Source organism: Periplaneta americana, chromosome 14 (genome assembly GCF_040183065.1).
Source record: "Periplaneta americana isolate PAMFEO1 chromosome 14, P.americana_PAMFEO1_priV1, whole genome shotgun sequence".
In the NCBI taxonomy this organism is placed as follows: Eukaryota; Metazoa; Arthropoda; class Insecta; order Blattodea; family Blattidae; genus Periplaneta; species Periplaneta americana.
This window is the reverse complement of record NC_091130.1, coordinates 119,919,786-119,946,875: the sequence shown is the minus strand read 5'-3', so window position 1 is coordinate 119,946,875 and position 27,090 is coordinate 119,919,786. Positions and strand designations below refer to the sequence as shown.

The 27,090-nt window shown below is 35.6% G+C and overlaps 2 protein-coding genes across 3 annotated transcripts in view; one reads left to right on the top strand and one right to left on the bottom strand.

Moving 5' to 3' along the window:
• The window catches only part of LOC138713710 (G patch domain-containing protein 1), a 31,423-nt gene extending 26,181 nt beyond the window's left edge, over positions 1-5,242 (bottom strand). The window contains exons 1-2 of one of the 2 annotated variants that reach the window (XM_069846011.1): positions 4,683-5,242; positions 1,913-2,133 (exon numbers count right to left, since the gene is read on the bottom strand). In XM_069846011.1, the coding sequence (XP_069702112.1) occupies positions 1,913-2,133; positions 4,683-4,746 (285 nt within the window). In that variant the 5' untranslated portion in view covers positions 4,747-5,242. Of the gene's footprint in view, positions 1-1,912; positions 2,134-4,682 lie in introns of those variants that run through there. The other variant, XM_069846012.1, reaches the window with a different exon arrangement.
• Positions 5,243-6,191: 949 nt separating this feature from the next.
• Positions 6,192-24,087, top strand: LOC138712966 (meiotic recombination protein DMC1/LIM15 homolog). Its single transcript, XM_069844650.1, has 7 exons — positions 6,192-6,332; positions 9,337-9,566; positions 14,167-14,334; positions 18,470-18,635; positions 21,912-22,094; positions 22,193-22,302; positions 23,753-24,087. Exons 1-7 carry the CDS (start codon positions 6,237-6,239, stop codon positions 23,820-23,822), a joined length of 1,023 nt encoding a protein of 340 aa, XP_069700751.1. The 5' UTR covers positions 6,192-6,236; the 3' UTR covers positions 23,823-24,087.
• Positions 24,088-27,090: the final 3,003 nt, after the last annotated feature.

The following is a 27,090-nucleotide window of genomic DNA, read 5'->3' as shown; positions in this document are numbered from 1 at the left end:
TGCCGGAACTCTATTACTCGATCACATTATACAACAATACCGTAAGTTTAAAAATATTAGGCCTACATACCTTATTACAATAAGTTCCAAACGGAGCTCATCGATTTTAAGAGTAACGGAAATTTTGCGATTTCGAGCTATAGTTTCAGGATCAATAACGGAAGATGGCAGCACTAGATTGCATGAGTTACTTTTGCACCAATGATAATAATGAGAAAATGTAAACCCTTGGACTCGGCAGTGGCGGCAATTTTAATTTTCAATTTCGCTTATAAAATATATCTCACTGGAATTTGTAATGGCAAAAAGTTTATCGGAACGCGTTCCAGACCGTTCCGGCTGAAAAAAAGCGCTGTATATATATATATGTGTGTGTGTGTGTGTGAAAGATGAACGCTATATCAGTCACAGGATGTTTGTTATAAGGCACCTAAAACAATGCAATTTTCAATCCTTTAATAAAGCACCAAGTCCTTCCAATTGAATTATGTCTTTAAAACGCGTCATATACTGTAATGGCACAAAATTTTCAAAATTTGGTTAGAACGAATCAGATAAAAGTGAAAAGGTTACGAAAACTAACAACTTTTCTTAAAATATATTAAACAACAGTTGACCTGGGTAGTGCAGTTGGTATAGTACTGTGTTCGAGGTTGCGGGTTCGAACCCGGCCAAAGTCGATGGCATTTAAGTATGCTTAAATGTGACAGGCTAATGTCAGTAGATTTACTGGCATGTACAAGAACTCCTGCGGGACAAAATTCGTCGTTAAATAAACCATATGTTTTTTTTTATTCAACAACATAGCATAAGATGGAAATGATACTATTTCTACCTGTCATATCCAATAATAATATCCAAATTCTCCATTAACAAATGATAAGAAAAAGACGAGAAAGATTGTGCTGTAGTCTCTCTGTTTAGTGTCATCTGTGATGTGTTTTATATACGGGGGGGGGGGGGGGGGGAAGTGCATAAATAGGTACACAGTAATACAATATAATTTTATTAAGTACCAGTAAGTACAAATGAAGATTACATACAACTTGTAGTTACATGACATCAATTAACATTAATTTAACTGCCTGATCGATCCGTTATCAATTGTAATCCTTATTTGTACTTAAAGGGGATCACAATACAAAAATCGAAATTTAGTTGGAAGTACATTATGATGTATTATGAAAACAATGCTCTTCTGGTCAAGTGCGAGGTCAACTGGTGAAATGGCGCATCTGCCGCCAGAGTAGCGCTGTAGCTACCGCTAACGCGCCAGTCAGTCGGGTTGGATCTGTCGTGAGGGAAAGACGTCTGTGCACGTGTTGTGAGTAAAATTGAAGGCCGCCGCGGAACGGTCCGGTCGAGCTATGAACGCACACTATTATTGTATACCTACTTATGCGCTACCTTGTATATTATGTACTAGCCACTGATTTCATTTTCATCATTTCAATTAAGGATCATCCCTGCTGTATCCTGTAACAGAGAGCTAGTATCTCAACAGCTTAAAGTTAGTGATTTCGAACACTCACATTTGTCGTAAAAAAATTTAACACTGTGAAGTTTTTAAAGCTTTTAAGGCTTTTGTTATATTTAAAAATTGTTTTAAATTGAATCAATAACAAATAAAAAAATTAAGCCCCAACAAGTTCGCTTTAACATCCTCTTCTAATATGAGTCTACGTGGATGCACTCCTATGTAAACAAAGAACAGGAGTTGCCATGCCACTTACAACATTACCAGTGTCGAACTGGGTAAGTATGTTTATGCAAATAATGAAATGTGTCCACTTTTATACCTTTACAATATCACAGGTTCTTTAGAAGACATTCAGTTACTCCCTGTATACATAAACTTAATCACAACTGCCAAGTTTTGCACACTTCCCTGCAATTTAAATGAAACTGTTACCTCATCATCCATAAAATCTTCAGGTTTCTGATGTGCTATCTTTGCTTTATCAGAGCGTGACGACTTAAATGTAGATGGTGTCCATCCTTCAAGTGATCCCACTGAATTGAAAAATCCAGCTGAAAAACCTCCTGTGAAGGCACCGTGAAATCTGCGTCTTCCTTGTTTGTCCCTCGCAACTTGATCTTGCAATGAAAATGGCTTCTTTCTGGGAAGGGTATCTTGAAAAAGGTAAAATACTTTAGTTTCAAGACTGTTATGATCAATGTACATAGGCTATTAACAATAAATTTATGAAACAAAAAATACAGCATCACACTTGAATGCATTTCCTTCAATACAAGAGAGTAATATCGTGTATATATATATATATATATATATATATATATATATATATATATATAAAACAAGCAAACACATTTGTTTAAAGTTAACAGAAGAGCATAATATAAGATATAATTGATAAATCATCATCATCATCATCATCATCCATACAGATTATAGTCTCAGAAGGACTGTTACGGATCACAAAAGTTTTCAGCCCATCTCTTCATTGGACGTCCAGTTGATTTCCTGTCTCTAGGTTGGTAATGCAGGATTGCACGAGAGATTCTAGTCCTAGACATACGCCTCACATGCTGACGACAGTTTGATAAATAAAACGAGAAACTAAAACTTTTAAGAGAGTTAATATTTGAGGAGAAAAATTCGCTCCGGCGTCGGGGCTCGAACCCAGGTCCTTGGTTTTACATACCAAGCGCTCTGACCACTGAGCTACGCCGAATTCAATCCACAGCACCGGTGCATATGTCTGTACAGATTACTGTGCACTTAACTGTGGAATTCCTGGCCAAACAAGTCACTCAACTGAGTGTGCTCCTAATATAATGGCAGTTGACATTGGACATATACGTCAACATATATGCCTAAACAAGTCACTCAACTGAGTGTGCTCCTAATATAATGGCAGTTGACATTGGACATATACGTCAACATATATGCCTAAACAAGTCACTCAACTGAGTGTGCTCCTAATATAATGGCAGTTGACATTGGACATATACGTCAACATATATGCCTAATTTGGAGTCAGGCCAAAAAGGAAAACATTGAAGGAGGAGGGTTCAGTCTGGTGCTGTGGATTGAATTCGGCGTAGCTCAGTGGTCAGAGCGCTTGGTACGTAAAACCAAGGACCCGGGTTCGAGCCCCAGTGCTGGAGCGAATTTTTCTCCTCAAATATTAATTGTCAATATTACAGATATTATTCTGTAGGACAAATTAATAAATCTATAATACTTTAAGAGAGTGTATGTGTGTATCAGGTAAAGTGTGAAATAAAATATATTTCAAGCAATACTTAACATTTCATATAATACCCAGTTAACTTATACTGTATAATTATAATATGTTCATTCTTATTTCATCATATCAGTAGGCCTACTTGAAGCAGTCATCATGCTAGTGCAATGACAAACTATTTTCATGTTGAATTAGCTCAAAAGCATTGTGGCATTGCAAAATATTGGTGTTCAGATAAACTTTAGCAAGATTTAGTCAGTAATATGACCAAGGCTACATTTGCATAAAAAGAAATGTCACAAAGGTGACAAGTACGCCTTCTTTCTCATACATTTCACGCATACTGAAAAAATTACTTTCATAGTTTATTTTCTAGAACTAGGCTAAGTTAGTCCTATCATTTAAAGGTCAGAATAATGAAATCATTTATTATACACTAGAGGTCTGCTCGGGACGAAAAAAATAAGCACGTTTTCTGTATTTCAGCGGTCACAGTGTGCAGCTATGTTGTGTATTGCTGCTTCGAGTTTACTTCCGTGAGTGGAGAAATATAAAAAGTATGCACTGTAATTGTAACTAAAATCTAGGAATGTTGTCATCTACATAAACAACTGTTAGGTCGTCATTACTGATATTATTTATTATTATTGTGTGCGTTCAAGGTAGGATTTGTTATTTCGTTCTCCATTAAATGTGCAATTTATATTGATCCCTTTAAAACGTGAAGACCACAGGAAGAAAAGGGGGAATGTCACTATTTTTGTGAAAATTGAGATAATGGTAAAAATTGGAAGTTTATGGTTAGACGACAAAAAAACATATGAACGTATTGATTACTAGATTAACCACCTTTCAAAATGCATGGTGGTATTTATAATTTGTAACACACTTCTTGAATAAATTAGTTTTGAACTTTAAATTAGTCTCCTGAAAATCTTGACATTCCCCCGTTCTTTCTTTAGTCTTCACGTAGTTTTATTTTCTTTCACATTTACTACGGTATTAAGGGGCTAAGAAGTATTCATCTGTCATATTAATACATCACAGCGAGTCAAAAAGATCGAAGGCAGTCCCATGTACTGGTACTTTTGTGCAGGGCTCTATTCACTGACGGCTCTTTATCAACTACTATCTAACCTTACCACTAACAATAAGGCTGTCACTAATCTATCTCCTCACGAACCCATCAAACATTACCTAACCTCAGCACTAACAGTGGGGGCTATTTTTCATTAATATTTCATCAAACTCTACCTAACCTTACTATTGGCGGTGAGGCTACTTGTTACTAACATGGGTGAGGAGGCCCGAGGAAGAAAATAAAATTCTTCCTGGTAAGAACGGCACAGATGAATCTTTCTGTTCCTAAACGTTTGTATACCATTATGGTGAATTAAATAAAAGAGAGTGGTTAGGAATTTTATCATTATAAAATATTACTGTAGGCTACATCATAGGTTATAACTGTACCTTCGTCAAGAAGGTCGAGGGCAGTTCCATATTCTGCGAAGTCTTCCTCTTCCGAATCAGACATATTATATTATGCACTTCTGACTACGCATGTAAACACTGCTCAAGTAAGTTCCTTAACTTCTTAGCACTTCTGATTTACACCATATTCTTCTGCTTTTTAACCTCTCGTTGTGGAAGATTTTAACGCCCCGCTCAACAAATTACAAAATCATGTCACTGTAAATGATTATCAATGACATTAATGGACCTGTAACTATATGTTGGACTTCACAAATATCTCATTTTCAAATCCAATAACAACAACCAATCGTTACCAAAACGAATAGCAAAATTATTACAACATAGAACATTCACACATAAGTAACCAGCCGTGAGCAGTGTTGCCAATAAAGTCTAAGAGAAATCGTCAAACAATATTCAGAAATTATTAGATTTCTCATTATCAACAAGCAAGATTGATTTCTACCATTAGAGAGTGCTGATAAAATCGCTAAATCCCTATTTAACTAACAGAAAAGTTGAAATAAATTGCTCAAAAACAGTTAAAAGTCACTATGTTGGTGACGCTGGGCCCTGCGCCAAAATCAGTGAGACCATCACATGACACCCTAGGATGACACCAACATTCAAAAAGAGAAGATACTACAAACTACAGGATTGGGCAGATAAAACCGGCCCGCGTTATGACATTGATAGGTACTAATGATTTGAAACAAACTTCAGATGGAATGAAAATAAAATGCATTTACCTTCATAATAAATGTTGGAAGTGCCCTCCATCTGCATCTAGACACTTCTGTGCACTTCTGAGGAGTTCGGACAGGAGTTCTGTTCCTTGTTACATTTTTGATGGATCCAGTCGTACGCCATTTTCGCACCAAATCTTGAATGCTGCTTTTCGCTGGTACTGAGCGAAGCGGATATTTGTCTCTGAATAATTGTTGTGTTTCCTTAATAGAGCTGGTCTGTACGTACGCCTCCACAATGAATATTCGCTCTGGTATTGAATAAGTCATGCTTATTTAAAGAACAACTCTTTACATGTGTTTAGAACGTCTGACTTTTAAACAGCAGCCAGAAGAGGTTATAAGCAACAATGGCGCAACAACAATGACACAAAACACGCGGAAGATAAAGAAATCAATACCCTACATAATTTATTTTCCAAATCATATGACATGAGATGGGACCGGTTTTATCTGCCCAAAAGACATATTCCCTAATGGCCCATGATAGGCGAACCGTCGGGGGCGAGAGAAGGATGCAATGGATCATCCCCTTCAGAAAAATCTCACGTGCCATTAATTTGTATCCACAGGGACAGCATGTATCCCCTTAAGGCGCCTAATGTATATAGATAGTTTCCATATTTTGTACGTTTGGTTGGCGATCCTGAAAATCAGTAACACTAGACAATTGGTTGAAATAGCGCGGACTTTCCGAATTACTAAAAAGTACTTACGTCAGAGAATTTAATATTAGCTATTAACTAAATAATAAAACTTATTCACAAGTTCTTCTTGTAATTTATGTACTTATTTAGAACTTGAAATGGATGATCAAGTTGTTTCAAGAGATTTGTCTGATGTAGACGAAGATGAAGTTTCTTTTTTTCAAGACGTTGATATCCTACAGTCCCATGGAATAGTAAGCAGTATTAATAAAACCTTAATAATTATTTAAATCTTTTAAATAAGCATAATTTTGCACACGGTATAAGTCTATGTGAGTATTAATTGCTTCAAAGAGAGATTATATAGTAATGGTAGGCCTACATTGAAAGCTGTACCGTTAATTAAAACATCAGCAATTGTATTTCAAAGACAAAGAAAACGGTAGAGTGGATATAAAGGGAGAACAAAATTGATTAAAACATGTTTTTTAATTGACGGTACAAGGTTAAATAAATGAATACATAAAAAAGATGTTATTTGCATCAAAATAAATAATTCAAGTGCAAAAGCAATGCAAGTACTTAACTTATGCGGTATTCTGAAGTCGTTCCTAACATTGTAATTCCAACCTTACTATACCGGTATTTATACTGTTTTACTTAAATATATTTTTTAGTGAAAAGGCTAGCAATGAAACATAGGCAAATAATGCAATGAGGTTGAAACCTTTGCACATGTCCTAGGTTTCTGTCAGCATGGGGAACTCCTGAGAAATTCATACCATCATAACATCAGAAAACAATAGCATAAGCCCATAAACAGAGATCCTTTGAGGTCCATGAAGAGGTGTACTGCATTGCGTCTGAAAGTGGAGAAATTAGAAGTCGATCAGAAATCATGGCTCTAGTCAGGACAAGTGTGGTGTTTGGTCAGAACGTGGTAACTCCAAAAAAAAAAACTATTTTGAGATACAAGCATTTTTATTTTCACTTTTCCTTTAAAAATCAGAATTCTAGTTTACATACAAATGTGAATGAAAATAACATAGATTAGGGCACTGTTTAATTATATGCACATGCTCCTGCATTTCTATATAGCTCTTAAGTAGGTGTAGATGGCAGGAAATGGCAATTTTTGGAGTTGTCATGTTCACAGGCAAATATTAAAGGTTTTATATTGGATCCAAATGTTAGCTTTGAGATAGGTCTAGGTCAGAACTAACCATCTGAGATGAACAAAGAAAAACAAAAATAATATGAATCCACTATTCCACATTTTCAAGGAAAATATCAGATGAACAGTGTTTCAAAAGTACATGGATTAATGATAGGATCAAAGGTTTCATCCCACTATTAACTGTTTATATTTTAAAAAGCTTTGGAATCCAAAATTAGTAACTTCAACCATCAAAAGATCTGTTGCAATCCTTGAGAATCATTTATATATATATATCAAACATTATAGTCTCTCTAATTTTTAGTTTATGTTTCTATATGCGTATAATTTGTCTGAACTCTACTTTCTTGTTTCCTGTTCGCATAACTTTGATTCACTGCAACGAGAATGAAACTCTGCCTCATGTTCTTGATTCTGTCCCAAAGGGGAACTATTAAGAAACAACAGACACTATATGATGAGAAGTAATTCCAAATGCTCAGAAAATTAGAAAATTTTGAAATCTAAGAAAAAGCAGGTACTGTGAAAGGTTCCCATAAACGTGCTGATATCATTGCAATCGACAGGACAATGAACACTGGCTTTGTTATCAATCCAACAGTAAGTTTTGAAAAAAGTGATTCACAGAGCAAAGAAGTAGATCGTGAAAAAAAGAGGCATTATGAACCTTGTTTCAAATACTTGGAAGAAAAATAGGTATACAGTATACCTGAAAATCGCTGGGAGGTGATTGGATTACTGTTTGGAGTACCAGTTCGTGAAATTATTAAAAAATTTTGTGTAAATTTTTTTCATAGATTTCGTATTGACACATCATATCAATGGATATAGAGGCAAAACATACAAAATGCAGAAGCCAGGCCAAGCCAGAACATCGAGGCCTCAGAAACAAGACAGGTGTATATGCATCACAAAGTTTTCAAATACTTGTACAACGCTATATGCTTTATTTAAATAACTAATGTGTGACATAAAACACAAAATCTGAGTTCAGTTAAGCCAAGTGACTGAAGCCCAGCCTCACTTGCCTCAGTCAATCAGCCGCCACTGATTACATGGGAAACATAATACTGGTATTTAAAAAAAAAAGTTGGGAAATTGAAAAGGGGCTAGTTAATAAATATAGTTACCGATTGAAGTTTACTGTAAAGAAGTAAATCTTCGAAAGTGATATAGTGAAGTTATGAACGATGATCTTAGTGATAGTATTTACAATTTTCTATGTTTTTTTTTCTGAGTGTTGATTGTGGTTAAGAAATTAATGATCAAACTAAAGTGAACTAGATACTTATGTCAATATTTAATAAGATTATAATGACATGTATTAGGTAGAAAAAAGATCCCAATGAGTATAACCGGGTGAAGTGTTACGAGTTAGATGTAATGTAGAAAGACGGAATTATGTATAAATTTAGTTAGCAAGATTAGAATGCTGAAATGTCAATATTTAATAAGATTATAATGACATGTATTAGGTAGAAAAAAGATCCCAATGAGTATAACCGGGTGAAGTGTTACGAGTTAGATGTAATGTAGAAAGACGGAATTATGTATAAATTTAGTTAGCAAGATTAGAATGCTGAAAGGAACGTAAGTGTGTAACGAACGGATGGTGGACATTTAAGATCATTAAGAAGAAATTGACTGTTTGGAGTTAGGTTAATAGCAAGAGTAGATGAGTTATTAGTTTAACAGGCTGTCGAGATTGCATGCTAATTGTAGTTATATTAATAGAAAGTTATGGTGAAACCCGTAAATTATACATAAGTTGCGGTACATCATAACTAATATAAATGTTGATGACAAATATCTATCTATCTAATACTGGTATTGTATGAATAGACCGAGACCAGCGTATTGCTACCGTATGTACTACCCCCTTTAGTTTTAAATCAATATCACCTTTTCTCTTTATTCCAAAAAGTGGGGTGTATAAGTGTCTATTGTTTTGTTATAGACTATTATTATTCTTAAATTTCAGTGATTTGGTGATATTTTTATATGCTCATGAGGAAAGTACCTATTTATAAGTAAAAACTGTAATTTTATCATTCATTATCCGTTTTCTATGTTTCTTTCAGAATGTTGCAGACATAAAAAAAATGAAGTCATCTGGTATATGCACAATTAAAGGGATACAGATGTGCACTCGCAAAAAACTGTGCAGTATAAAAGGATTTTCTGAGGCTAAAGTAGAAAAAATAAAAGAGGCTTGTTCAAAAATTGATTCAGGAGGTTTTCTTACAGCATTAGAAGTTAGTGACCGTCGGAAACATGTTTTCCATTTAAGCACTGGCAGCTCGGAACTGGAGTAAGAAGTTTTATTCTTTATAAAATTAATTAATATTAACTAATTTCAGCCCAATTATATCATTATATATCTTCTTAACATACAGTATTGGCCCAAACGTAGTATGACTTCGATGGCATTTCAAAACTATTAGAAAAGTAAAAACACGTTCTGTCTGGAATACAACATTACCAGTGATAGATTTTTTCGGAGAAAAACAATGGAACACATCCTAAAGTTCTAAGTAGGTCCAGTAGTTCATAATTCTATCACTGAGTCCATCATTGTGGAGTAACAGCATGTCTGACCATGAAACGAGCGGGCCCATGTTCAAATCCTGGTTGGATCAAGTTACCTGGTAGAGGTTTTTTACGTGGTTTTTCTCTCAATGCCTCAACCCATTAAAAGTGTATAATGGGCAACTTTCGGTGCTGGAGCCTGGACTCATTTTGCTGACATTATCACCTTCATTTCACTCAGACACTAGATAACTATCGCAGTTGATAAAGCATCCTAAAATAAACCAATTAAAAAATTCTACCACCAGGTAGCCGGAGAAATATTTGTGAAAATGGCTGCTAGTGGTGAGGAGAAAGCATTTTATATCCTATAATTTCATGCGACGTCAATTGTAAAGAACCAACAGCACATCGATGGACAGGACGTGATGATCAACAAATTCTACGGTGGCCCCCACAGTCACCGGACATCACTCTGTGATTTCCTCTCCTCCTACAAAGATGTGCGTGACCTGAAAAATTGTATTTGCTCTGCAAACCATTGATGAGACCATGTTGCAACGTACCTGAATGGATGGAGTTAGATTACCAAATTGATGTTTGCAGAGTAACAAGGGCAGCTCTGTGACAGACAACTTCGTGTTACCCAGCGACAATTTATTATAGTTGAAGAGTTTCATTATATATGTATGAAATTATATCGTGCTTTGAAAATTTTACGAAATAAATATCATTATCATAACCATGGTATTAGACCTAGGAGTCTGTTACGGTCTATATCCAGCACTTTTTAGGTCTTCCCAAGTTCCTTCGGCCTCTTGGAGTATAGCATAAGATCAGTTTTGGCAAGCAGTTGTAGGGCATCCTGGCAACATGTTCTTTCCAGTTCAGTCTGTATTGTTCTATGTACTGGGTAATTGAATCTACTTTTAATTCTTTAAGAAATAAATATAACACTGTGAAATCGTCCTAATCATCTTGAAAAACCCTGTACAATACGACCCAAAATTTTCAGATGTTCTATATGGAAAAATAAAAAAATATCCAAATACACCGTGTCCCACTTAAAGGGATCGAGAAATAAATGCTCACCACTTAAAACCAGATAAAAATATCGTTGAAATTTACATCTGACAAGACAGAGAAACTGTCCAAGTTTACGCAACAAGGTTTGAAAAAAGCCACATGCGTAACTTTCGTTTGTTTGTTCTAAAACATACCTGGCGCCATTTTTAGGAGAACAAGCCATAGTTAACATGTGGACACCACAACAGAAAGTTCAGTGTGTGCTATGACTAGCAGAAGAAAAGCTAACGCTGTGTTCGTCGTACATGGTAGGTATCATGGTGGCCAATCAGGTCACCCAATCTAATCCCCTTGGACTTTTTTCTGAGGCTTTGTGAAGGATGCTGTGTATCAAAGAGGCAGAGCTAACACTTTGGAGGAACTGAGATGACGCATCACAAATGCAGCTGCGCTAGTGACTCCACAAATACCACAGAAGAATTGGGGGAAGGTGGAATACCGTCGTTTAGATGTCTGCCGGGCAACTCAAGGCGTACACATCGAGTTGCATTCAGCAGTCTCCGAAACTCGGAGAGTTTTTACATCAAGTTATGTAAAAAGTTACATTAATAAACCATTATTTACACCTGAAATTATCACTTATTTCTCGATCCCTCTAAGCGGGACACAGTGTAAATACAACCTAAAGTATATTCGCTATCATAGTGTGCAGTTCGGAGGCTACTTTGAACGCCCACTTAACAGATTTACGACTTCCTACACAAACACCTCTCACCATCCCATCTCATTTCCCCATTTCCATGCTCACAGTTGCCATATGAGCCATTCAGAGCAGAAGTGGTGTAAGTCAAAAACCGGTAATGAGGGCTAAAGTAAAAATTCTGTAAAATACAGCGCAAAGTAACAATTAATATTCAATTTATTTAAACTATTAGTAGTCAGTGGATAGCACAAAGGACTTATTAACTGTTACTTTTCACTGTATTTTACAGAATTTTTACTTTAAACCTCATTATCCAATTTTGACTTACACCACTTTTGCTCTGAATGGCTCATATTCAATGATATTCTCGCGCTAACTGACGGGATTCTTGGAATTTGGAAAAGGTGTGGCAACTCTCCTTCCACGTAGATATGATGCGAGCCTGTTAATTTTTCTAAATGTGAGTTGTGATTGGTTACTAACAGGCGAAGACAAGATTTCTGCCACAGTAAGAAGAAATTTATGATAACCAATTAGTAGGGGGCAGTAGAAGGTCTGTCGGCAAAGTCCTTTCGGTGAAACTGCACTCCACGATATAAAATGAACTTTATATTTTCAAAATGTTATAGATTAAAAAAAAACTTACAAATTTAAAGTTATTTTCAAGCTTTCATTTCCAGTGTTTAGCAACTTCCTCTCTAGTTATTACTACCAGTCTTCATAATCATCTTCTTCTCCCTCCTCCTTCTCCTATTATCTTATCTTCTGAACTGGAATTGGATTCTTCATATTTGTAATCCACAAAATGTCATTCTCCATGTTATTAGACACATAGCACCTTTCAAGCCCCTCACAATTAACTCACTGCTAATCCAATTCCATGCTATAATAAAATTATTCACTGGGCCAGCAACTATAACTTACACTTGGTTTTTTTTTTCAATTTGCCTGTTGGGGACAGAGCATAATCCCCTTTAAGTAACCAGTCATTATAGTCTGCGCAGGTTATCCTTAAAGAATTCATTAAAAACAAATTCCAACATTTGAAGCTTAGATGTCATCCTCTCTGGGACAATGACTAAATCGGTGTTCATTTCTGCTGCTGCTTCTTGATTTTGTCAGTTGTATGGCCACGAAAAAAATAAAGAATTAACATTTCTTACTTCCTTAAGAAAGCATGGTTGTTGTCTTCACACAATCTTATGCCAGTTAACCACAAATACCTGGGTCATCTATAGTCCGGTCGCTCTTATTTTCAGCAGCAATCATGTTGCAGGTCGGCTATATTTAAACGTATGCATCTTGTCATTCACTGCTGATGACGTTATGCACTTCCTAAGGCTCGATAAATACTTAATATAATCGTCCGCCATTTTAGTTCTTTCGTTGGCGTTCGCAGAAAGCAGATGAGGACGTTATTTGCCGCTCAATTATTTGCTCAATTACAGTGCGTTTGATTTATTATCATAGGAGCTACATGATAATGTTTAATGGTACGGCGAATAGATTCCTCGTCTGGTAGTTCGGCAACGAAAAAACAAAAATAGCGAATGATACTATCTACCTAGACTTAATAGAGCCTTCACTTCCTAAGGCGTAAGCAAAGAGGAGGAGTCATGCTGGAAATAACAGCGACACGACTATAGTCCTCCTCTAATGTACGAAATATGATAGCAGAGTGCAGTTGCTCTTTAGGAAAGGTTTTCTGTTTTAGAATAAAATTACATATGATGTGAGTCCGTGCACACTCTAAAGTATACTTCTTTTATAACTGAAAAAGGCTAGGCTACTATTATAATATGAGTATGGTTTTTTTTACGGACTGCTGTGAGTGAAATGGCGGGAACAACTCCCTGCACAAACATAGGATAAAACAAAAGGGTTTTACACGGTGTTTTTATTCAAAATTAATCGAACTAGATTTCGGCCAATACAGTTTTGTAAGACTATTTACGTAGGATAGGGATAGACAAAATAAATCTAGTTTTGGGCTTTTGATATTTGTAACTCATTACTGAGTCTATCTTCAACTATTATTTCTTCTAGAAGACGGATTGAGTAGAAAATTCTGAAATGTTGTGGATATTTCTTTCCACAATATGAATTAAATATAAAAAAGTCACACTTCAATTCAAACACCACGGAAGCCTAAATTTTCATAAGGTACAAAAATTGTTATTGTTCTCAATTAATAGTTTCTATAACACGTAAAATGCTTACCCAATTGGAAAATTAAATTACGGTTTATTTAACGACACTCGCAACTGCCGTGGTTACATCAGTGTCGCCGGTGTACCAGAATTTTGTCCCGCAGGAGCCTGTCACATTTAAGCACACTTAAATGCCATTGACCTGGGGCAGGATCAAACTCGCAACCTCGAGCACAGAAGGCCAGCGCGGTATCTTCTTGTGTATAAATGTTCATAGTTCATCTTTATAATGGCGACTTGTGTTTTGCTTTAACTATTAAATGTGTGACTACAAAAATAGAAAAACGATAAAATTATTTCCGACAATTATTTTCGATTAATTACGTAAATTAAAGTGATCATAGTACACAATGAGCATATTATTCTTGTGTAATAGTCATTCATAAACAATACACTCGAAAGGCTGTCATATCTTGTTTATAAATGAAACATTAATTTTTCAGCAAGCTCCTAGGAGGCGGTATTGAATCCATGTCTATAACGGAGGCTTTTGGTGAATTCCGTACAGGCAAGACACAGTTGTCACATACACTTTGTGTTTCTGCTCAAATGCCTGGAGAAAATGGCTATATGGGTGGAAAGGTAATTTTCCTTGACACCGAGCATACTTTGTATCCTTTGCTACAGTATTTACTTTAATGGTCATTACTGCTTTGCTTGACTCATAGGATGGCTTAGATAAATCGACCGTCCAGTTCAAAAGTGCGACAACTCAAAAATTGCCATTTTTTAGTTATTTATACTACTGAAAGCCCCTTTCGGAGCTCTTTCCGATTCAATATTGAGATAAGTCATATTTACAACCAAAAAGAAAGAAAAAAAAACGAAATAAACTGCTTTAGAAGTAATTATAACTATCGACATTATTAATTCATTATTACTACATTTCGAAATCTATTAATAATGAACTGGAAGATTGTGATATACTCGTCCTGAATACTGACTCATTTCTAATTGTCGTGGTTATGAACCAGAAATCTGTTCCTTTCTAAATGATTTATTTGAAACTTTCAACTGAAGATATCTCAAAACTTGTTTTTTTGAGTTGTAGCACTTTTGAACCAGACGATGGAAATATAAACTAGAGTAAGATAACAGACAGATCATTACACAACATTGGCAACAGCCATAAGACCTTTAGTTTTATTCATTACTGTGGTGGAACTGCTTTAGTAGGCTTTTAGCACAATATCTCTGCCTCGTAACATCGTGGAGGATGGGACACATCACAATACCACTTGCATAAACACCAGTTAAGAATTTCAGCACGTGAGAATTCGGAGACTTCAAACTTGAAATGATTTTACTATATTTTAAGTTGTTTACTCGAAACTTAACAAAATAATAACACATTATACACCACTTAATTATCCTCAAATTAATAATACTTACTTACTTACTTACAAATGGCTTTTAAGGAACCCGAAGGTTCATTGCCGCCCTCACATAAGCCCGCCATCGGTCCCTATCCTGTGCAAGATTAATCCAGTCTCTATCATCATATCCCACCTCCCTCAAATCCATTTTAATATTATCCTCCCATCTATGTCTCGGCCTCCCTAAAGGTCTTTTTTCCTCTGGTCTCCCAACTAACACTCTATATGCATTTCTGGATTCGCCCATACGTGCTACATGCCCTGCCCATCTCAAACGTCTGGATTTAATGTTCCTAATTATGTCAAGTGAAGAGTACAATGCGTGCAGTTCTGTGTTATGTAACTTTCTCCATTCTCCTGTAACTTCATGCCGCTTAGCCCCAAATATTTTCCTAAGCACCTTACTCTCAAACACCCTTAACCTATGTTCCTCTCTCAGAGTGAGAGTCCAAGTTTCACAACCATACAGAACAACTGGTAATATAACTGTTTTATCAATTCTAACTTTCAGATTTTTTGACAGCAGACTGGATGATAAAAGCTTCTCAACCGAATAATAATACGCATTTCCCATATTTATTCTGCGTTTAATTTCCTCCCGAGTGTCATTTATATTTGTTACTGTTGCTCCAAGATATTTGAATTTTTCCACCTCTTCGAAGGATAAATCTCCAATTTTTATATTTCCATTTCGTACAATATTCTGGTCACGAGACATAATCATATACTTTGTCTTTTCGGGATTTACTTCCAAACCGATCGCTTTACTTGCTTCAAGTAAAATTTCAAATTAATAATACTATATAAAATTCTATACATCAAAAATATATGATGTAGCACTCAGGAAATTTAAATACAGAACCCATCTCACTGGAAGAACTTTCCACAGTCCTTAAAAGCATGAAGAGTAATAAAGCACCAGGCGAAGACTGTATAAACATAGAACTTTTTAAACATATGCAACTGGACTATTTTTGTTACGATTCCTAAATGTACTAAATATGATTTGAAATGGTGCAGCACCACATAGTACTTGGTCGAAAACTATTGTGATACTGGTACCTATTTACAAGAAAAGAGACAGAAATGACTGCAATAATTATAGAGGAATTAGCCTATTAAATACTGGTTACAACATTATCTCCAACATAATCGAAGTCCACACCTGTGGAGTAACAGCTAGCGCGTCTGGCCACGAAACCAGGTGGCCCGGGTTCGGTTCCCGGTCAGGGCACGTTACCTGGTTGAGGTTTTTTCCGGGGTTTTCCCTCAACCCAATATGAGCAAATGCTGGGTAACTATCGGTGCTGGACCCCAGACTCATTTCACCGGCATTATCACCTTTATTTCATTCAGACGCTAAATAACCTGAGATGTTGATACAGCATCGTAAAATAACCTACTAAAAAACATAATTAAACACAAGTTAAATGGATATTATGAAAACATTTTAAGAGAAGAACAGAATGGATTTAGGAAAGAGAAATCATGTTGTGACGAGTATTTTACAATGAAACTTTTAATAGCAAAACATCGTGAATTTATTATATTCATATATAAGAACACAAGAAAGTCTTATCATACATATTCCGAAATATTATATTCATTGATTTCAAGAAAGCTTTTGATAAAGTAAACCGCAGCAAACTGTTAAAAATATTGGCATGTGAAGATATTCCACAACAAATAATTCAAAACATTGTTAACTTATACTAAGAAACAGTGATTTCTGTTAAAGTTGATGCTAAGCTATCTAATTGGCTTGAAATTTGTTCTGGAGTTAGACAAGGATGCCCACTTTCACCTCTTTTATTCAACATTTTTTTATATGAATGGAATAATATGTGAGTTTCGACATGGGCATATAGTTATCAACCGAAATTTATGTTTAGATACATTAATCTTCGCAGATGACTTGGTCTTATTGGCTAGTTCTGAAGATGACCTACAACGATGTCTATAATTTTAAAATAATTGCTGACAAATTGGATATGGAAATTTCCACTGACAAAACTAAAATAATGGCTTTCTGTGACAAAGAACCAGTACCAAGTAAGATTCTGATTCTGTTGCATTTTTCTCATACTGGTACGATTGTTTACGTAAAATACTGTCACATCTTACTTGCACTCTCACTGTTTTCTCTCTGATAATTCTATAGGTAAAACAAAAATATATACTGTATAGGTATATTTTTTTGCCCTTTATATCCACACAACTCAAATGGGCTGACAAGATGCCAGAACCCAACTTTGAGTGCATCCAATTCTGTGTGACTTAAATTGTGGCTTTCTGTTAACGTACCTCCAGTAACGAATATATTATGCAAATCTGACTTTCAGGTAGAAGCTCCCTGTGAAGCAGGCTTGAATAATTTCAAGGGAAAAATTGTTCCGGGGTCAGTTATCGATCCCGGGACCCTTTGCTTAGCACATGAATGCTCTACCAACTGAGCTACCCTAGGAACATTAGTAGTACCAGTAGGTACGTTAACAGAAAGCCACAATTTAAGTCACACAGAATTGTGTGCACTCAGAGTTGAGTTCTGGTGTCTTGTCGGCCCATTTGAGTTGTGTGGATATAAAGGGAAGAATTGTGACGGTGTCATGTATAGTTCCTGGGGTAGCTCAGTCGGTAGAGCATTCGTGTGCTAAGGAAAGGGTCCCAGGATCGATACCCGGTCCTGGAACAATTTTCCCTTGAAATTATTCAAGCCTGCTTCACCTGAAAACCAGATTTGCAGAAAAATATTATAATTAATTTTTGCTGTCGGTGTCCAGAGTTTTTGATAAGGCTGTTTCTGAATGGGTAATTCTTTTTGTAGTGTGATTGGAATTTTGGGATAATAAGTTTCTTTGTTAATAAAAAGTCTATTACAAAAACAGAAAATCCTACCTTGAAGTCATAGCTGTGTCAGTATCTTGATGAAGAAAATGTTAAAGTAACTGTTATTAAGGATTTGTCGGATCACACAACACCCTCACTTAATACAGAAAGACGATCCTGAGTTTTTCAGAGGAAGATGAAGGCTTGGACTATCCTACGGAATAAGGGCACTATACAGAGCAATAGAAATGTTTTCCCTTCGTGTTTTATTACTGAGAATATGTTACAGAAATGTTGATAATAATAGGTTTGGACTGTAATATTATTATTGAGTTATAGATGTTTCTCTTATTTGTGGTTTCTAAAATAAAAGTTGTAACAATGTAACATTTTCAGCACAGTCTTTCTCAAGAAGTCATTTTTGTAGACTTGCCCCTCTTCCACCTTACTCCTCAATTACTGTCTTAATACTGTTGTAAGATATGCAGTACCAGTAGTAATATTATTTGAAGAATCATATATTTGCCATAACTTGTATGCAAAGCCGTCCAGACCGTTTACGCAATATTGCAGACAGATTCAATCTTGATCAAACAGCAGTACTGGATAATGTACTCTATGCCCGAGCTTACACCAGTGAACATCAGTACGAATTGCTTGATTATGTAGCTGCAAAATTCCATGAAGAGGCAGGCGTGTTTAAGTTACTTGTAAGTAAGCCTACTTCAGTAACTTTACGATATTAATTATCATATATTTATATTAATGTACATGTACTTCTTTTCTAATCTAATATGTAGAATTAAATTATTAATATTACATGTGCTGTCCATTTTGTACACAGTGGTTAATGGAGAGTTTTGATGCTACATGCAAGTTACAGTGGTGGGTTAATATCTCAACATGGATGTTGGCCCCTTATTAATGTGATGTCATTTGTTTTTAATGTTTTATAATTGAATATCTCGGGAGTATGAAATGATAATAACCCTCAAATTGAGATTTACAGTTTCCTGGTCATAAACCACATTAATTTGGTTGAAATACCGGTACCAGAGGCCTATTATGTAAATATGCTAACAGATAATAATAATACTTAATCCATTTTGAATCTTGCGTACACTACTTTTAACACTTGAATATAAGTAATTGAGTAACTAGCAGACTTACTCGTGTTAATTATTATGTAAGTCTATGTGGCTTACAGCTATTTCGGTGTTTCATCACACCATCCTCAGAGCCTACAAGATCTCGGCGTCATCTCGAACTTCTCTGCCTGTTATGTGGGTGCGTTTGAGGTGTTGAAAAGTGGAGTCAGTACACACACACTATTCGACTTCACTTTTCAACACCTTTTAACAATCAAACGCACCCACATAACAGGCAGAGAAGTTTGAGATGACGCAGAGATCTAGTAGGCTCTGAGGATGGTGTGATGAAACACCGAAACAGCTGTAAGCTGCACAGACTTACATAATAATTAACACGAGTAAGTCTGCTAGTTAATCAATTACTAATAATACTTACTTACCTACTTACAAATGGCTTTTAAGGAACCCGCAGGTTCATTACCTCCCTCATATAAGCCCGGCATTGGTCCCTATCCTGTGCAAGATTAATCCAGTCTCTACCATCATATCCCACCTCCTTCAAATCCATTTTAATATTATCCTCCCATCTACGTTTCGGCCAGCCCAAAGGTCTTTTTCCTCCGGCCTCCCAACTAGCTCCATATGCATTTCTGGATTCGCCCATCCGTGCTATATGCCCTGCCCATCTCAAACGTCTGGATTTAATGTTCCTAATTATTTCAGGTGAAGCATACAATGCATGCAGTTCTGCATTGTGTAACTTTCTCCATTCTCCTGTAACTTCATCCCTCTTAGCTCCAAATATTTTCCTAAGAACCTTATTCTCAAACATAATAATAATAATAATAATAATAATAATAATAATAATAATAATAATAATAATAATAATAATAATAATAAGAGGAATAATATTATTAGGCCTAATAATACGAGGATGGATCGGCACAATTAAAAAAAGTTTAATAGGTAATTAAAAATAAAAAATACACAAATGAACTCACATCTTTTAGCTATTTTTCTACATGGCGTCAAATTTTTCAACACATTTCTCTCATCGTGGTACCAGTTTCAGTATACCCTGTTCATAGAAGTCCGTTCGGTTGGAGTATAGCCATCTGCGGACAGTTGATTGCACTTCTGTATCAGTCACGAAGCATTGGCCAGCCAGTAATTTCTTCATGGGACCAAACAGATGAAAGTCCGACGGTGCAAGGTCTGGACTGTATGGTGGATGCTGGAGCACCTTCCAACCAAATGCGTTGATTTTCTCACGAACAGAAGCCGCAACATGGGGCTGAGCATTGTCATGAAGAAGTTTGACACAGACAGCATTAATGTTATGGCATTTGTCACGAAGAGCATGACGCAACTTTACCGACGTTTGAATGTAGACTGCAGCATTCATAGTGGTCCCGTGTTTAGCAAAGTCCACCAACAAAACACCATGCATATCCCAGAACACTGTCACAAACATTTTCTTAGCAGATTGCGTCACTTTGAATTTTTTATTTACTGGGGAAGCAGCATGTTTCCACTCCATAGAGGCCTCCTTTATTTCGAGCATGTAGTGGCACACCCAGGACTCATCACCAGTGACAATTCCTTTCAGAAAGTCATGCCCTTTTTCAGAGTAACGTCTTAAGTGGTCCAAGCATGTCATCATTTGCTGGCCCTTGTGGTGCACAGTATTCTACACCGCACTGTATGAAATGTTGAATTGCTGAGATAAGGTTCGCAGTTGGATCCGCCGGTCATTCAAAATTGCTACTTCAATGCCTGTGTCTTCCACTCGGTTGCAGCTGTTACCGACCACCCGGAATGTGACAAATCACAAAGGTTCTCACGGCCTTCTGTGAAGAATGCGCACCATCTGGAGATGTTGCTATGATCCATAGTCTTCCCCATACATGTCACACATGTCCCTGTGAATTTCAATCGGGTTATGTCCTTTAGCCCACAAAAATCGCACAACACTTCACTGCTCTTCACAAGGTGACGACATGGGTGCCATCTTTGTTGCGTAGTTCACATTTCTCTCGCTAGAGCTGCACATGCAAAACAAATTGTGTCTGTAGTGAAAACTTCAAACTATATCTCGATGAAATGTCAACATTCCAGCCACAATACCAACACAGAAAAAATTATTGTGCATTACTTTCCGATCCATCCTCGTAATAATAATAATAATAATAATAATAATAATAATAATAATAATAATATTCGTCAAACCAGTACCGGTATACAAAATTTGGATATATCATCAGATTAGTAGTATACACTCACATATGCACAAACAAATAAGAGTATGATGTAGATTAACACATTTATACTGTATAAAGACAAAAAGAAAAATTAAAATGCAAAAAAAATAAATAAATAATAATAAATAAATAATAAAATATAAAGAGTTACATTTCTAAAATACAATATTTACATCACACTCCATGAATTCATTCACTGAGTAGAAAGATCTTTTCAGCAACCATCTATGTACATAGGACTTAAACCTATTTATTGGTGTCTTTCTAGCCTCCAATGTAACTTATTAAATATGTTGATACCATTAAAAAAGCAAGTACTGGAGCTCACACTCAAATATGCTGCTTGAAAAATATGACAACCCTCTCGTGCTTTGCAGTAAAAAGTGAGCATAGTTTACAAAAATAATTTCCAGTCACTCAAGAAAAGCTGACCGTCTGTGACTCTAAAAAATTTATGCAACTACACGAGCCTGTTCAAATCTTTCTTATAGTAGTAATATTTGAGGGTTATTTAAGAGCTTATTGAGTCTCGCACATCAGCCTCAAGGCTTACTGTGTTACCCATAATGTTTCGTATAACTTACAGAAGATTTAAAATCAATTTCGCATGATTTCATAATTATTTCATTTTCAGATCATAGATTCTGTAATGGCACTATTTAGAGTAGATTTTAGTGGACGAGGAGAGCTGGCAGATCGCCAACAGAAGCTTGCACAATTCATGTCACGTCTTCAGAAAATATCAGAAGAGTATAATGTGGCAGTATTCATCACAAACCAGATGACTGCAGATCCAGGAGCTTCACTTACTTTTCAGGTAAAGAATCCTTGCACTCTACCAGTCATATTCTGTACTGGTATTTAAACTTAGGATAAGATGGAATGAAAACTATTCTGTATTATAATTATTTTCAGGCAGATCCAAAGAAACCTATTGGAGGTAACATAATAGCCCATGCATCTACTACAAGAATTTCCCTGAGAAAGGGAAGGGGTGAAACTAGAATTGCTAAAATATATGACAGGTTAGTTTGCATGATAATACAGGAAAGTATTAACATTACCGGTACTTGCTTTATTTGTTATTTTGCAGAATGTTTAATTTCATTTGTGCGAGATCGTGCGTATTTGCTTGGTTTCCGCACAAAACCAATCCGCGGAAAGTCTAAAATTCCACATTCAGTATTCCCAACCTAACACACGTAACAATTTCCCTCTTCTTACCGCTTAAGTGACATAATGATTTTACTGCTTTAGGCTTTTAACATATTATTTTTAGAGACGTTCGATATAGTAATAATTATAAATTGGAAACTTACCACTGCAATTTCACCTAAATTGCAATGTTAATTATTGTTTTTAAATATTTGCAAAAATTAAGTAAACTCTAAATCATTACATAACCTTATCGTTTGTTTTAAGTTCGCATTTATAGACTGGGGGGGGGGGGGAAAGACAGACGTATATCACGGCTTGCTGGAATATGGTAAACACAGAAAACATTTTAAAGCAAGATAGATATTTTTGTTTTGCAAATTTGCCATCATTGAACAGAAACCAAGATGGAGATTTCATTGCAACTAATTAGAAATTCCTCTTTCAGGTATGTAATAAACGATCTTCGCACAAAATAATGTACGATACACGAGAGGTATGTTTTCTTTCAATTCTCGGAAATTAAAAAAGCTCAACTACGTTTCGCTTTTTCAAACTTTTCCTCGAACATGAAAACTTCAACATACCGCTCTTGTAACGCATATTACTATTATTGTATTCCATAGATCTTACATCACCACCTTTAGAACACTAACTAATTAAACAACCGATACTCCTGAATAGTTCATTCTTTATCTGTAATATTCTTTTACCCTTAAAACTAAAGAATAATGGTATTTTACTAACAACTTCAAATTAGTGTAATACTGAAAATATTGAGATTAGGACAAATGTTTATATGACTTTTTTGCTCGGAATGTCTTCGGAAATAAGCTCCGCTAAGGGACGGTAAATCCCCGTGAATCACCCTGTATATAAGTCTCTCAGAGCACAAATGACCCAACCCACAAAATTTGCATATTGAGTTTATTGCTTTAAAGGTTTCCTCATAAAATGTTAATCAGGCTAATCATCATTCCCAGTTTTCCCGTGAGATTTCAGTACAATTTTCATTTGTGTAACTCATTTCACGCACTGTTCCAAAGAGGTAAAGTGGAAATATAGCTTTGTGGGTTGGGCCATTTGTGCACTGAGCGTCTCAATTATTTACTTTCTATTAAAGATACTGTTGAAACAAGGATCATTCGCTGTAGTCCAATTTATTTCAATTGAAACATTCAATATATTGTAATGAACTAGATGAAAACAAAATATTTGATGGGTTAAATTTAACAGATGTTGAGGAAATATTAACATCTACTTCTGCTTCTAGCTTGCAAGTAATACTTATTAAATCCTTTTTTTTTTTTTTTTTTTCAGCCCAGACTTACCCGAGAGCGAAGCTACATTTGCAATAACTGCAGGAGGAATTGCAGATGCTAAGGACTGACTTGGCTTTATTACAGTATTTCGTGAAAATAGTTACCAGTATTACAATTAATACCTAAGCCTGAGAGTAGCCAACTTCCTTTTCAGTACATACCTACTTAATAGTATGTGTTTATATTCAAAGTGTTCTGTGGAAAGCTTCTTTTCCTCATTTGTCAGTTATGTTTTCATCTTATTGACAAACACATTTTCTTATGAAGTATGATAATTTTCTAAAATGTAATATTTCACATTTGAGCTCAGGTAATAAAAATAATATTTAACAATACGTGCTTTTTGCTTGTGAGAATTAATAAATCATAATTTAATAATCCTACCCCATTATCTCCTGGCTTAGTTGCCTCATAAATGGTGCCTTATTGGTATCACTTGTGAGGTTCAGACCTGTATTCGGACAGTTGACTAAACAAATAATTTAATAACACAAATACACTTTACTCTCATGAGCTCAAGAGATTGCAAGCTTGGAGAATATAGTTTATGATTCACCAAAGCAACGAACGACGACAAAGCAGTACTGGTATTTATCCTCAGTAGGATGGTTGACAGCCAGCTGCATTCGAAGTTGCCTGATTTAGAGTCTTAACTGCTCTCTTCAGGCTAAGATTCTACTGAATTTCCGAGTAAGAAATTATGCATGAAGAAGAAATTATGTCAGAGCCTCCTTGCTACAAAATATACGACAATCAAATAACTTTATCATGGCAACAGAATGAATCTAGTAGGCTGTGATCGAAAACGAAAATGGCAAAGTTGAAACTTGGGCAACCTGATGTTTCCGTTCCTGAACTCCGGCAAGCTTCTTGTTAATTGTGAATGCTCACATTTAAATATATACAAAGTGATATGTTTGGGTATGGATAAAATAAAAACACCGTAAAACATTTACTCCTGAACTTTATGTGTTGAAACTTTGTGCATAAGCTTACAACACTGAAAGATGGGAGATTCCTCAGAGCTCAATATGACCCCCATTGCGCACCCTGCACAACTCATAATGGTGATGCAATTCAGCTCATGTCTGTTGTAATGTAAGAGGGGTGATTTGTTGAAAAGCTTGAGTAATTTTTACTCTCAGATCAGCAATGTTCCTGGGTTTCTGTGAATAGACAATGTCTTTAACACCGTAAAACATTTACTACCGAACTTTATTTGTTGAAACTTTGTGCATACAACACTGAAAGATGGGAGATTCCTCAGAGCTCAATATGACCCCATTGCGCACCCTGCACAACTCATAATGCAATTCAGCTCATGTCCGTTGTAACATAAGAGGAGTGATTTGTTGAAAAGCTTGAGTAATTTTTACTCTCAGATCAGCAATGTTCCTGGGTTTCTGTGAACAGACAATGTCTTTAACAAAACCCACACGAAGAAGTCAGGAGGGATTAGATCTGAGGTGTTTGGGGGCCAAGCCAAGAGTTAGCTGCTTCTTGTACTGGGTTTTGCCTGCGACCTCCTGCACGTTTTTTAACACAGAACCTGTTTCTACAAATGTTCGAAACCAAAACATTATGGATTCGTATTTAGGTATATTACGCACACCATACTCACGTCGAAATTCCCTTTGAACTCTTTTAACACTCTTAAATTTAGCATACCAAAGAACATATTTGTGGTAGTGATTTTAATCATTTAAGATTTGTATTTGTCTTTTCAGATTATCCATGGTTGACTGTTATATATGGAAACTCCCATCTTTTAATCATAATATAACCAGCAAGAAATTTTTCCTACTATCATAATAGCTTTATAATAATAAATTAATATTATCCAAACCCAAACGGATCAGACTGTACATTTTAATAATTTTTCAGTGCTTTCTCATTTCTGGTTTACTGTGAACCAGCCTTATGACATCATTGTGCTTAGTTAAATAATACCTTTATGGGATTGTTCTGTATCCTTCCTGCATGATTTAATAATATCATCCATCAGTATTATAAATAGCAATGGGAAGCCATTCCTTAATAGTACATCATGCAATGAGCCTATAATAGTAGCAATTAAGACGCGAGTATGTTTATGAAACGAGAGTAAGGAAGTTTCATAATTTTCATACGTGCGTCTTAATTACCATTATAGTCAAGTTTCATACGACTTTTTATGCTCGACCATATTGATTTTTTCCGGCAATTGGTGAAATGAATTTGCGGGAATGTGCTTTGTGAAAGGCTGGAAGATGACGGTGAATTGATGTTAATTTGTGTGTTGTTTTTTTCGACTAAGTTTAATATTGCCTAATCTCGCGCTAGTTGCCTTTCGATTGCATATCCGAGAATAATCGATACTTGCACTTTCATATTGCTACAATGCTATTTTCTGATTGGTGGAACACCTGAACTTTAATGAATAGGTGTACTTTAATGAGGTCCATTAAAGGGCTGCTACCAGGTGTATAATTACTACATTTCGGCATGGTCGAGCATAAAAATCTAAATATCACAGTAACATCCAAACTAGAGCTTAAACATTTCACACAATTACAGGGATCCTATGAATTCTCCTGGCAATTTTTTTTCATATGGCGGGATTATAAAGAAAGGTAATTACGTAGCCTATTTCAAAATTGGAGTGTTTATTATATTATCAGAAAGAAAAGAGTAAATTGTAACAAGAGTACCGTGTCCATAAAATGTCAAAAGTAGGAAATACATGTTCATGACATATTAACACACTTAAATAACAAAGTAATGTTGATTAACTTTCACAGTATGTAACAAACATAAACAGTATCATTCACTCCAGTGGTACCAGAATCACTACTGTTGCTCCTTCTGTGTTTCCAGAAAGCAAGTAAAATACTCGTTCCTATTTCTGAGAATTAAATGTATGTTTTATTTTGCTACACCACAACTTTTTCATATGGTAAGTAGTTTTCAATCATAAAGCAGTTTTAACTACATTTGCCCGGAGGGTATGTATGTTATCTGCTTTCTGTCTACACCACACAAGATACTTTTCAACATTACAGTCCTAGTATACATTTCCTACATACTTCGACATATTTACTGCTCTTTCAAATTTAAAGAATATAAAAATCTACCAACAACAAGAGAAAAGCTAAATTATGGACATCAGAATAGCCAGAAAAATATTCCCTACACACAAAAGTCTCCTTAAAAATGTGCTCACATACATACAAAAATTCACACATTTTCATACATACTGATTCACCTATTATCATATTACTTCACTGCTTTCAAAGTACAATAATGAAATCATTGGAAGCACAAAAACTAAATAAAATATAACAATGAAATACTGAA